Source organism: Notamacropus eugenii, chromosome 3 (genome assembly GCF_028372415.1).
Source record: "Notamacropus eugenii isolate mMacEug1 chromosome 3, mMacEug1.pri_v2, whole genome shotgun sequence".
In the NCBI taxonomy this organism is placed as follows: Eukaryota; Metazoa; Chordata; class Mammalia; order Diprotodontia; family Macropodidae; genus Notamacropus; species Notamacropus eugenii.
The window spans coordinates 299,341,239-299,354,778 of NC_092874.1; the positions used below are offsets into that span (position 1 = coordinate 299,341,239).

The 13,540-nt window shown below is 48.7% G+C and overlaps 1 protein-coding gene across 1 annotated transcript in view; it reads left to right on the top strand.

Annotated features, from left to right (window-relative positions):
- FAM83F (family with sequence similarity 83 member F) overlaps positions 1-13,179 on the top strand; it is a 39,845-nt gene extending 26,666 nt beyond the window's left edge. The window contains exon 5 of the mRNA XM_072656202.1: positions 7,544-13,179. Within this exon, the coding sequence (XP_072512303.1) occupies positions 7,544-7,590 (47 nt within the window). The 3' untranslated portion in view covers positions 7,591-13,179. The remainder of the gene's footprint in view (positions 1-7,543) is intronic.
- Positions 13,180-13,540: the final 361 nt, after the last annotated feature.

Here is a 13,540-nt window from a genome sequence, read left to right on the forward strand (position 1 = left end):
ATTTGTCTATGCCTCAGCCAGAGAGCTGTTGGAAGGCCAGGACTGCATCTAATTTATCTCACAGTTTTCAGCACAGCCAAAAAGACCCAACTTAGGGGGAAGAATGCTGCTAATAACCTGGGCTGCTTATGTTCCCTGGTCACAGAAATAGATTCTCCCCCTGGGAACTGGAGGGAAAGATTCACATAAATGGAGAAGAGGCAGAGAAAGGTTCACAAGGGAGCATTGTGCACAAGCCTGGCCTACTTCAGAAAGCCCCTGGCTCAGCTTCTTACCAGCTAAGTGGCTCTGGGCAAGGCAATTCACCTTGCTAAGCCTTAGTCTCCTTACTTGTAAAATGGGGATCATGTGCCTCAGGATTAGTAGGAATCCTGTCCTTGGGCTCAGATGACCCATGTTCATATCCTGACTGTGTCTCTGTACAAATGGCTTCCCCTCTCTGACCCCCAGTTTCCTCTTCTTTAAGGAGAAAGGGCTAAACTAGGTGATCTCCCAAGATCCTCCAGGCTCTTAAATCCTGTGGTCTTTCTTCCTGAGCCATGGAGAAGGATTTTTTTTTTCTAGATGTAATAAAGAAGGTTTTTTTTTTTTTATCACCTTTCATCTTGTAGGACAGAATCTCCTAGGTTCACCGCCCTAGAACCGGCAGGGGCCTCAGAAGATGCAGCCCTCTGTCAGTCAGGCAGAACATGGCACCTCAGGCAAACATGGGTCCTGCAGCCCAGGGAGGGCTGGGCTTTCCCTAAGGCTCCCTGTCATCAGACCCTTCTCAGAACAGACCACCACCTCTCCCCCTGCCCCTCTGGGGTGTGCAAGCAGCCTGGGCTTATTGTGATTTCCCTAAGCTTGTACGCCTCAAGTTTAGAAAAAGCTTAAAGATTGTTGAATCTAAATCCTTGTTTTAGGAAGCATTGGAAAAGGAGGCCCAGAGAGAACAAGTTAGGGTGGAGAGGGACCTTAAAAGTCAGACAATCTAGCCTCCTCATTTTACAGGAGGAAACTGAGGCCCAGAGATGGAGCCACTCAAGTCCAAATTTGAGCCCAGCTCCTCAGACCCCAAATCCACCTCTCTTTCCACTGTATGTGGCCCACTGCAGGAGGGAGCTGGTGTTCCTTTCCTCTCCTCTGGTTCACCCCAAGTTTGCCCCTAAGCCCCTCACCCCACCAGATGCTACACTGCCTTGTGCCTCTTCCAGAGAAGAAGGGTTGCCATGGAGAACACCTGGCAGGGAAGGGAGGAAAGAAAAATGGAAAAGAGAAAGCCATCCTCCCCTTCCAGAGCCTTTCCCCAGGTGATGTCTCCATAGAAACCCCACGGCCCCCCTGGCCTGCCCTTTCCTGATGTCTCTGGTGGCTTCCTCAGGATTTAGGAGGTCACCTCTAGTCCTGCTTGAATGACACAGCAGTAGTAGTTGCGTCCGACTAGGCAGAGGGGGCACCCAGGCTAATCCTGGAAGGAGAGGAAGGTACTGGAGCAGGGGGGAGAGGGGGGATGAGGAGCAGCCCATGCATCAGCCCACGTCTTCCCACCCAGACCCCCCAGCTGTACAGGGAAGGAGGGCAGATGAGGGCCTTAGGAGCTTCTTTACATGCATCAAGAGATGGGCCCAGAAAAGAAATGACTCATGGATAGAAGTCACAGGGAGAGAGAATATTAGGCTCCCATGGAAGGAAGGAAGCCCCGAGTCTGCCTCCTAATAGCTATGTGACCTTGGAAGAACATCCCTTTTTTTTTTCCTTCTTTGGCCTCAGTTTCCCACTATGTAAAATGAAGAAGGGGTGGACTAGATCAGCCCTAAATGTACTCCCAGCTCTAACTGTCTTCTCCCTCGGAGTCTAACATTCTCACCACAGCCCCTGCCCTCCTGCCTCTTAGGGACACCTTGCTCCCTCTGCCACATTAAATACCTTACAATGTCACTTCATGGGGAAGTCTGAACCAGAGTTCCCTCTCTCATCCAGGGCCCTGGGGCCCCTTGGGAGGGACAGGGGGCTGAGAGACTAAAGCTTCAGACTCTGAATTTAATTTCAAGTAAATAACTAGCTCCAGCAACCCGGCCCCCAACCAGGAAAAAAAGACAGGGATCTTGGCCTTGGCTAAGGCCAGGAGGCACATTAGTGTGGCCTCAGAACAGAAAAGGCGAGGGACTGAAATCAGAAGATCTGGGGGGAGGGAGGCACAGCTTAGCCCTACCCTTCAACCCTCCAGTATCAGTAAAAAACAATGAGGGTGCTGGACTTGATGGTTTCTAAATTGACCAGCCTATGAAGCATGCATGTCCCTGAGCATGCTGGGACCATCCTTAACCCCCAAGCGCTCCTCCAGTTCACTCCTGAGAATGAACATGCTGACTTAGAATAAAATCCTCAGCTTAGAAGCAGAAGGGCCCTTACAGGACATCAAGACGGCACCCCTTGTTCTACAGATGAGCAAACTGAGGCCCAGAGAGTTAGATTCCCTCCCTCCACCCTGAAGGTTTGCCAGGGCTCACAGCTATTGGGCCCTAGGACCACAGCTGTGGAAGGGGCCTCCAAGGTCCTCTAGTCCCTCCACATCATTTTACAGGTGGGGAAACTGAGGCCCAAGTCTTCCTTGATTCTAAATCCAGAGCTCTGCCGGAGCTCAAGGCCCCAGCCAAGATGTTGATGCTTTTCTCTCACTTGCTGAACATTTGTGGGAGGATGAGAAGAGATGGAGAAAAAGAACCTCATAATAATGGTAACAAAGCCCACACTCATACGGGGCTTTGAGGTTTGCAAAGTGCCTTCCCCACTGCATCTGATCATCGCCACAGCCCAGAAGGCAGGCACTATGATTATCCCTACTGTACACATGAGGGCACTTGGTCCAGCCCAGAGGAAGCAGTGATCCAGCTGTGGCTTCAGAAGGGCTGGAGCACACCTGGTAACTGACCTAAACCATGTGTCTGCCATGCTCAGCCCTGGGGGCCATCCAGACACAGAAATTGTCCCCTCACGGCCTATCCAAGCCAGCTGCAACCCTCTGCTCCCCTCTAGTGGCCAACCCCTAGCCCCAGGCTTCCTAGCATCTTATGAAAGGTTAACAAATACTCATTAGGCACCTACTGTGTACAAGAGCTTCAGCTAGGGGGGACATACAGATGGAAGACCCTCAGAGAATTTATGGTTCAGTCCTTTGAATGTGTATTAGATGCCAGACCCTGGCGGTACAGAGATGAAAAAGACAGCTGCCCCTGCCTTCAAAGGGCTTCCAGTGCAGTGGAGGGTGTGTGATAAGGTCTACAAATAAGTTTGTGATACAAGGTAGAACAGCGGTTAGGGCAAGAAAGCAGCCACTCTGAGCAGGTCACAGAAGGCTTCATGGAAGAAATGGGACTGAGCCATAAGAGGAGAGTGTGTGTGTGAGTGTGAGTGTGAGATGGGGTAGGGAGGAGGCATGAGTCTGCCATGAATCCACACAGGACCAGAGCAGAAAAAAACTTGAGAGACCAGTTTGACCAGGATACAATAAAGATTAAAATGCAACTGAAAGATGAGTTGGGAGCCTCTAAAGAGGTTTGGGAGAAGCAACATGTGGGGAGACAGAGACCCACGAGGTCAGCATTCAAATGGGGAGGGTCTGGTGGAGCATATAGAGGGCCAAGTCAGACACTAGGAGAAACCAGTTCATGCCACTCACATGATCTTAAATGAGCCCTTCCTAACAGCAAACACCACATAGCCAATTATTTATTTTAGTGGACTGGGAGTTCAAAAGCATTTTCTAACAACCAGAGACCAAATGACACTGTCCCTATCTTACAAATGAGGATACCAAGTCTTAAAGAGGTCTATAGGATTTGGGGCTGGAAAGGGCCTAAGGGATTAGTCCAAGTTCCCAGTTTTACAGGTGAGGAGACTAAGCCTTGGAGAAGTCAAGTGACTTGCCCGTGGTCACACAGGCAGTAAATCTCGGAGCCACACAGTATGTGAACCAGGACACCGTGAATAGTCCTGCTTCAGTCAATGGGAAGAGGGTAGGTGGGGGTGGGGATCACATTCCTGGAAAGGTCAGGTAGTACCACATTGTGAAGGGCCTTGAATGCCACACTAGGAAGAGTTAAGTGTTTAAATGAAGAGAGCCTGTGGGACTGGTCACGTGGAAAACAGTCACTGTGATGACTTCTCACAGCCATAGGTTGGCTTTATGTTAGGGGTATCACAGCAGGGAGAATTTGAACCCAGTGCTGCTGCTTTGAAAGGCCTCCCAGGCGTCTCTGTGCAGTCCTCATAGGGACAAGGGACAAGCAGTTAGAACTAAAAGACACCAGAAAGCAAGGCCTGAAATAGGCAGCTGATGGCTCGGTGGAGAGAGCCCAGCACCTGAGTTCAAATCCAGCCTCAGACACTTCCTAGCTGCGTGACCCTGGGCAAGTCACTTCATTCTGTTGGCCTCAGTTTCCTCACTTTCCTTATCCGTAAAATGAGTTGGAAAAGGAAGTGGCAAGTCATTTCAGGATCTCTGCCAAGAAAAGCCCAAATGGGATCACGAAGACTTCCAGCTTAGAGGAGGGAGATGGAAGGGGGTAAGCGTCAGGCGGGATAGGAAGCCCTGGCTCTCTGGGCCCCCTCCCAAGCTACAGAGCAAGCCCACTCTATCACTTGCCAGGTGCCAAAATGCAGCTGCCTCCGAGGAGGATTTTGGCAACTGCTTCATAGACCTAGCAAGTAAAACAGGCCTCTGGGAAGAGCAAGAGATAGAGGCTCAGTCCAATGGCTGCAGCCCAGGATTGAAGAGAGCAGGATTCAATTATCCAAGCTGGAGGCCTGCCAGATGCTGTCGACAAGTGCCCTCAGCCCGGGGAACAGAGCAGGGCTCATCGGGAGGCCGAAACCCTGAGACGGCAGGGGGAGAATGTAGGCCAGGCCTGGCTCCTGAGGACCATCCCTGAGACTTCCTGAGTAATCCAGAGGGGAGGAAGACAGACCCAGGAGAGGGAACATCTGGATTTTGTTGTCAGATGGCCATCCTGAAAGAATGAGCTCGCTCTGGCCTAATGGGCCATAAATAATGGTGTAAGATGAATGACAGTGGACCTGCTCCAAGGGATGTGGTTTATGGGAGAGGGGCACAGGATTGCTGGGATCAGTGCTGGGAGACTGTTTGTTTTAACATCTTTCTTGCTAATGGCCCAGAAGAGAGAGACAGGCATCCCCTTAATTGAGTTCACATCTGCTAGAAGGTGGTATGAACACCTCATTGCTGGGGAGAAAGGGGACGGTCTGGGGAAAACCTGCTCCTGCTGAAGAGAAACCAAGAGGAGCCAGGGTGAGGAAAAGACACCTGGGCCAAAGGTTTGGCACATATTCCACCCATCCCCCATCCTCCAGCTTGGGAGTGGGACCATCCAGATGGAGCAGTGTCCTCCCTGACTGGCTCCCACTGGGTCAGAAGGAGTGGGATGGGCCACCTGCCAGCCAGGCCCAGACAGTAGGAGGTGTCTCAGCCGTCCAGCTGTGGCGAGGAACCTGCTGCTAGGACCCTTGGCACCATCCAGGCCCAGCCCCACATGACTGGAAATCCCCTTAAAAGAAACCCTGACGATTGGGCCACCCAATCCCAGTCTGAAGATCTCCAGAGGAGGACAGTGACCCCACTCTGGGGCAGCTCTGCATGTTTTACAAGTTTTACCCTGTTTGGGTCTGAAATCTGCTTCTTCAGCTCCAACCTACCCCCTACCCCTTGCTCCCCAGGTCCAGCAGAATGGGTCGATGCTTAGCTTCAGGACCCTGGACAAATCACTTAAGTTTCCTCAGATGTACAATGGGCATCAGATGAGATAATGTAGCAAAGCACAATGGAAGTGTTAGCTAAAAAGGAGCATTGTTAAGGGCCTACTACGTGCCAGGAACCGTGCTAAGCACTTTAAAAAATCTGATTCGGCCCTCATCACAACCCTGGGAGGCGGGTGCTGTTATTATCATGTTGAAGTTAGGGAAGCTGAGGCAGATGCAGGTTAAGTGACTTGGCCTGGGTCACACTGCTAGTATCTAAGACTGGATTTGAACTCAGGTCGTCTTGACTGTTCTAAGGACTTTACAAATATTATTGAATCCTCACAACAACCCTGGGAGGTACTACTATTACCCCCTTTTTACAGTTGAGGAAACTGAAGCCATCAGAGGCCTTGGGTTACACAGCTATTAAATGTCTGAGCCTGGATTTGAACTTGACTCTTTCTGACTTCAGGCCCAGTTCTCTTTCTCATTAATTATTAACACAATGCCCTAATCACCCAGGATGCCATCACAGAGATTACAGGCCACCTTTTCTCTCAGGTGCTCAGGGACTTCCGGCTCATGCTATAGAAAGGAATGGATCCAAGTGAAGGGTTTGAGTGGGATGCAGATCTAAGATGCAGACCCTGGGGCTCCTGGAGGGCCTCAGTCTAGCTGGGGCCTGCACGCTCACACAGAAGCCACAGGCTGGCCTGCGGGTAGATGAACTTGTTGACTGCTGAAAGTAAGAAGGGGATGTGAGCTAAGAGCAGGGCATGTCTCCCATCTCTTTAGAGCAGATGCGTGGCCCTGCTCATCTCAGAAGTCCCCAAGGGATAGATCTGAGCAGATCCTCTGAGGAAGGATGGTCTTCCTTCTTTCCCCAAAGTGGGCCATGGTCTGGGTTTCTAAGTTGTGCTGGGGATTCAGAAGACTTGAGAGGACAGATTCCTAACCTTTGGGTGTGTACCAGCCCCATTTTACAGACCTGATAGACTCATGAACCCTTTCTTAGAATCATGTTTTTAAATAATTTCAATTAAAAGGCCAAGAAAATAAAAATGTCATTTTTTTCCCATCCATATTCACAGAATCCTCTAAAATCTGTCCCTGGTTAAGAACCCTTGCTTTACGATACCCATTCTCAGTGTGGTCTGGGGGAATTGAGGGGGTCCCCCAAGGCCCTTTCAGGACATCCCCAAGGTTAAAACTTTTTATTATAGTACTAAGATGTTTTCATTTCTAATATCATAAATATAGGCCAAACCCACATAAACAAAAACACTTTGGGGGAGTATCCTTGATAATTTTTAAGAGTATAAAGGGATCCTGAGATAAAAAAAAAGTTTGAGAATCACTCTTAGGGTCTTTTTTACAGAAGGGTGTAGGTATGAAATATCATGTCCTATTAGACAAGATTTATTGAACTGGTTTTTTTTTCTTCATCTTTTAAAAAATCTTTGGCATGAGTGTTAGGCAGCCAGATAGAAGAGCAGGGAGGGATATGTCTACAAATGAAAGGATGTAAGAAATAAAAGGGTCTCAATAACATTCTTTAAAGCCCAGGAGGATGCTGCTGAATTAACTCAAGCTTGGTCCTAGGGATTCCCCGTGTCTAGAAGCTTGAGGAAAAGAGAATTCACCACAGGGCTTCTCTTGAATCCATCCAAAAGCATTTATGAAGTGCCTACTGTGTGCTTGGTACTATGCTAAGTGGTGGGGGTACAGAGGAAAGCTTCAGACAGTCCCTACCCTTGGGAGCTCCCATTCTAATCCATGTCTCTCTCTGTCTTCCCCACCACAGGCAGAACTAGCCTCAGTTCCTTCAAGCAGAACTGTGTGATTTCATGAGTCCTGACCACGTTGGGCAGGACCCACAGGAGCCCAAGACTTCTCATGTTCCCCTAACCCCCAACAACTGCCTTATAAAAGGACCACTGGATAGATGCCTTGCGAATTGGCCCATTCCCCCAGTCAGCAGTCTTCTGTCCTCTGATTTGGCAGACTTCCTGAATGATGGCCATGGATCCTGGACAAAGTTGGTTCACCAGCTGTGCTGGATGAAATCAATTCCATGTTTACATTTAGTGGGAGTGGGGAGGGATGCCTCTACCTTTGTGCCTTAACTTGATGAGACCAAGGAACCCCAAGAGTCCTGGTGGTTATATTTTCTTCCCCTTTTCTACTTATTACTGATGATTCTGGGTCCTTGGGGCAAGCCAGGAATCAGGGCAACACTTCAACCATGAAAGCCGGAAGAACAGAGGAGGTATCACCTCAAGGAGAGAAGGCAAGTGGTGGGGGGGAACCGGGAGGTCAGAACATCAAGTATTGGAAAGACAATACTGTATAGGGAGATCAGGCTCCTCTGTTTGACCTCAAAGGAGCCATGGGTACGTGCTACAGACAGGCAGATTTAGGTTTGATGTCTGTAAATATACAGTGGAGAGGGCCGCCTTGGGATGGAGGGAGGCCCCCCTTCACTGGAGGTATGAAAGGGAACACTAGAAATGGATGTTACCAGAGACAGGACAGACTAAGTGCCTCTGAGGGGAGAAGCAGGTGTGAAGGGGAAAGGCATATTCATCAGGGTCACCAATTTCTACTCCGTGGTTCATGGATAAGAAGAAATACTGACTTTCTACACCACTAAGATTATTTCCAAAAACACAGATGAGAAAGCAGCTGGACTCCACCTGGCTAGTCTAGCGCAGTGGGGAGAAGGAATATTGGTGGGCTTCCTAGAGAGAGGGGGCACAGGGCCGAGGGGGAACCCCTGGGGGCCTCTGCTTGGAAAATGACGGCCAGGCTGAAGTCTCATTCATGCTCCTCCCCTCAGAGTACATTCTGATACTGCCTCTTTCAGATCCCAGGATTTAGAAACTGGAACAGACTTTAGCAGCCTTCCCTAGCCTACCCCCCGCCCATTTTATAGTCAAGGAAGGAGATTCCTGGGGGGATTGAAGGCAGGGGGCCAGAGGGCCTTCAAGTCCTACACAGGTGCTAAGGGGTAAGAGCTCACCCTTCTTTTTCAAGGACTCTTTATCTGGGGTCTCTGAACTTATTTTTAAAAATATTTTGATGACTAGATTTCAGCATGATTGGTTTCCTTTGTCATCCTATGAGTTTTTTTAATGCATTTAAAAACATGATTCAGAGAAGGAATCTGCTATATAGGTGGGTGCCCAGGGGCTCCAGGACCCAGAGGAGGTGAGAAGAGTATTGGATCTGAGAGTCTGAGTTCATGCCTTTGAATTCCCTCTCTGCCACTAGCACCTGTGTGAGCTTTGGTGACTCCATTTGCCTCATCTATAAAACAAGGAGGTTGACCTGGTGGTGTCTGAGGGCCCTCCCAGCCCTCAGTCTGTGATCCTAAGAGGGAGTGCCAGTGTCAGCACATTTGACAGATGAGACCAACATGTGATGGGTGCCATGGGTTGCCTAGGAAAGGCTCAACATTAGGCACCACCGTTGGTTTGCTCTCTCTTCCTTTCCCTGCCAAGTGAGAGACTGGAAACATCTTGAGGGCCGGGGCCATTTTGGTTTTGTAAGTGCAGTGCCTTCTTAATACATATTTGTTGAATGGAATTGAGGCCTTAGAGCAGAGAGGCATTGTGGAGAGTAGGTTGTCCTCGAAGCCCAAAGATACCCAGCATCCCACCAACCCTGGATTCCAATCCTGACGCTGAAAGTGTATTTAAAAAATAGAACTCAGTCTGAGGTGGTCTTCTGCAAAGCAGGCTGAGGATACCAGCCTCAGAGGCTAAAGTGTGCCCACCATAGCTCTGTGTATGTGTGTGTGTGTGTGTGTGTGTGTGTGGTGGTAAAATGAGACAAGGCCCCTGAGGAACTAAAAGGGATTTGACTCCTTGACAGCGGAAGAATCTGCAGCATAGACTGCCCACACTTCCACTCCATTCCTACAGAACCGTGAGTTATTATCTCCCCTCTAGTTAAAAGCCACGAGCCCTTAGCTGTTCAGCCCATGAAGCAACGGTGCCGTGTCTGCCTCAGGACCCAGATGTGGCCTTTCCCACCACTTCTACTCACTCTAGAAAATCAGCCAAGTGAGTGGACTGAGTCAGGAGACCAGAGTCCTAGGATGGCTTCAGACGTTAATGTTCTCTGACTTTCAATGAGCAAGCTTTGCTGCCCTCCCCTCAGGGTTCTCAGTTTCTTTATAAAATGGGGGGGGGGGGGTGTGAATGAGATGATCTTTAGTTCTGATAGTCTCCAAATTTATCAAAATATCAGACTACAAATATTAGGGAGTCCTTGGTCTCAAAGGAAGTGATAAAGGGCTAGGGCTAAAGAGAGCAGTGATGAGAACAGCACCTTCATGGGTACAGTAGCCTAGTGTGGTAGCCTCTGGTATGGGTTAGAGGACCTGTATTTGAATCCTGCCTTTGATGTTAACTACCTTGTGACCTTGGGCAAGTCACCACACCTTAGTTTCCTTATGCATAAAATTAGGTCATCTCCTATAAGACAAGGAGATGACCAGGCTCACCCCAGTTGTTCATGTACAGCCAAACTTTTAGAATTGTTTATCTCTTTGGGAAATACAAGTGGGACAGCCATGGGAGAGGGCATCAAGTTGGAGAGGTGTCTAGGTGAGCGAAAAAGACTAACCTGAACCCAGGGGTCACTTCTGCCCCCCTGAAGTGGCAGACTGGCATCTTCAAATAGACTAAGTTGGACGGGGCGACAAGAGGAAGAAAGGGAGGTTTTTAGACAGTCTGGAAACAATGCTGTGACCCAGGAAGATGGAGATTTGTCCCAAGGGCCCAAGTGTCAAGGTCTAGGAGGCCTCGGGGTGGGGTGGGGCGGGGCCCAGCAGCTTCCCATTGGGTTAATGAGTCACTGAGTAGGACCCTACGGAAAGATCCTTGGGATTAGACATTTAATGCACACGTCCTATAATGGCAGAGAAACAGCTGATCTGAGGCATGGAGCAGATCCAAGAAGCTTTTCTGGGGAAGGCTACTGACCATCCATCAGCAGTGGAGGGAGTCCTGACTTGGCCCTGGTCCAGTCCTTTAACCCTATGGAAGTTGTCCCTACTCACTTGCCTAATGAGTGTGCATGGGTGTGCACCTAAACCTTAAGAAAAAAACAAAGGAAAGGGAACCATTCCCAAGGAGGAGTGGTGTTGACCCCACAGCTGGAATTTGTTTCTCACCTCAGCTAGGCACCTACTGGAGTCCTGATGAGAGGTGGTCCAGGAGAACGTCTACAGGAGGAAAGAAGGAAATAATGGGAGTGTGTCTAGTGTTGCACCTCAGGGAGACAGGCGGAATGCGGTGACCCAGGAAAGCTGAGGGAACTAAGAGGAAAGAGAATAGAAATCAAGGAGAAAAGGAAGTCAGGATGGAGTCACATCTGCCCCTCTCGTGCATATATCCCTAGCTCCATCCCATGTGTATATGTATTCACACACATGTATACTGCCATGTATATGGGACATGTAGACATGGATGTATATACACGTGTTTATATGTGCATATCATATATACAAATATATTACATATACGTATACATACTTCTTTGTATATCTATAGCTCTGTCTCTCCAGACCTGTGGTTTTCTATCAAGGAGAACCTATACACTGGACACTTGGCCCACTCCTACAGATGAGTCATTCTCTGCCACTTGAGACTTAGAGGTTTGTCTGGGCCCCTCACAAGTTGAAGGTCTGGCCTCCAGTGACTCAGCTCACTTGTCCATCTAAGGACTAAGAACCAGGACTTTCTGTCTCCAAGGACAGCCGCCTTCCCCACCCAGGGCACACTTCATCTCTTTCCTTGCACATATATAATTGCACAATAAATAATTATTGAATTCAACTGAAAACAAGTGCCAAGATGAGGAACTAAGGAAGTGAAGTATTGCACGTACAATTTTAATGTATTGCTTTTGCTGAATTGTGGGGTTTAGGGGTAATTTTTCTTTTTTAAATCTGTTAAAAGGGAAAGCTTGATGAGAGGAAGGGGGGTGGAAATGAATGTAAAGTTTAAAAAAAAAGATATCAACAAAAATGCATTTAAAAAATAATTGTTTTTTTAAATGAATGAAAAATTAATGTTAGGATGGGGAAATGACTTGTTCAAGGTCACATCGGTAGTAAATGGCCAATCAGAAGCCAGCTTTCTTTCCAGTGCATCCCACTGCCTGAGAATTCAAAAGAGACACCAGACTCTGAAGGATGGTGTTGCAGAAAGAGCCCTGGGAGCCTGAGCTCCAGTTCTGCCTGGAATTCTACTCGTGTGACCTGGGTCAGTGGGTCAGTAATTCCACTTCTTGGCCTTAGCATGTCCTCTTGTAAAATGGGGCAGGTTAGACTGGGTGACCTGGCCCCTGTCCAGCTCCAAACAATTATGAATCTTAAGTACTCTCTGGGAAAGAGCTTCTTTATTTTCTTCCCACATTTCCAGAATCTTGAGAACAGAATGTTTGCTGAGATGTTTGCTTGCCCATGACTACCTTGGCCTACACCCAGCTGTCTTCACTGACCTTGAGGTGCAGTGGAAAGATCACTTGGATGTGGAGGAAGAAGCCTTGGGTTTGAAACCCTGCTCTGTGGCAGCTTCAGTTTCCTTGTCTGTAAAACAACAGAGGTGCTCATGAAGGTTCTTTCCAACTCTCAACGCTCTCATATCATCCCAGGAAGTCGGGATGGGTGGGATTTTGATTTAGACCTGGGAATGCCTCCTCTTGAAGGAGCCTTGAAGTGGCTGATGCCCCCATGTCAGCATCCAGCACCCTACTGTGTGTCCTAGCTAGCTCTCCTATCCTTGGAATCAGGTCCTCCAGCCTCCATTAATAAATGTGTCATATTCTTGGGAGCACTTGAGAACATTCTAACTGCCAGTTGTTTTTGTGAGAGAGGCAGAGAAGATGGGGATCCCCAGCCCTGCTGAAGTAACGAGGACGAGGCTGGTGCCAGCAAGTCAAGGAAAGTGGTCAAGATGAGAAAGCCACCAGCCTTGAAGCCTGATTCACCTTCACCTTCCTGATTAGGTAAAGCACAAAGGGCTGTTGGAAGGCCTTGCTCTCATCTGAGCCATCCCCTTCTCATTGGTCATGACCTTCATTCAAGGATACACATGCACACACACGTGCACATGTGTGCACACAGTCCCTCTTCCCTCCTCCAGGTACAACCCTCCTAGTGGCTCACCCCTCATCGCTTCAGGGCCAGGCTCTTGTCTTCACAGCTGACTCTCAGCTAATCTGATAAAGTCTTCCTCCTAAAGTGTTCATGGGGAGAGGTACTGGGAGCTCCTCAGGGTCGCCTCTCCAGGTCCCAGTCCACAGGTGCATGATAATCAGAGCCAGAACCTTGTGGAAATCCCAGATAATTCTTATTTGTTTCTTCTGTTATTTTGTATGAACTTGTTTAAATTAGATGTGATAATAAAAATGTACTAAGCAGTACAAGGAAGGCTGCTGTCACATTTCTCTTGTGTCTATTAAAGTATGTGTGTGTATGTGTGTGTCTGTATGTGTATGGAGGAAGGGTGGGGCCAACCTGGAACCATGGACAGAGCTGGATTTAAATCCTCCCTCTGACCCACACTGGCTATGAGACAATCTCTCAATGTCTCTAAGACCAGTCTGCACTGGTGTCTGTCTGTGTTCAGCCTTCACTGCCGATATGACTTGCACTTGACTTTGTTCTGAGTGAGGGAGGGCTGTGCAGGTCACCAGCCTCACTTCTCCTCCAGAGCCATCTGGATCCAGTGACCAGATATTCATCAGGATGACTGGAGACAGCTCAGGATGCACTGGGAGACCTTGG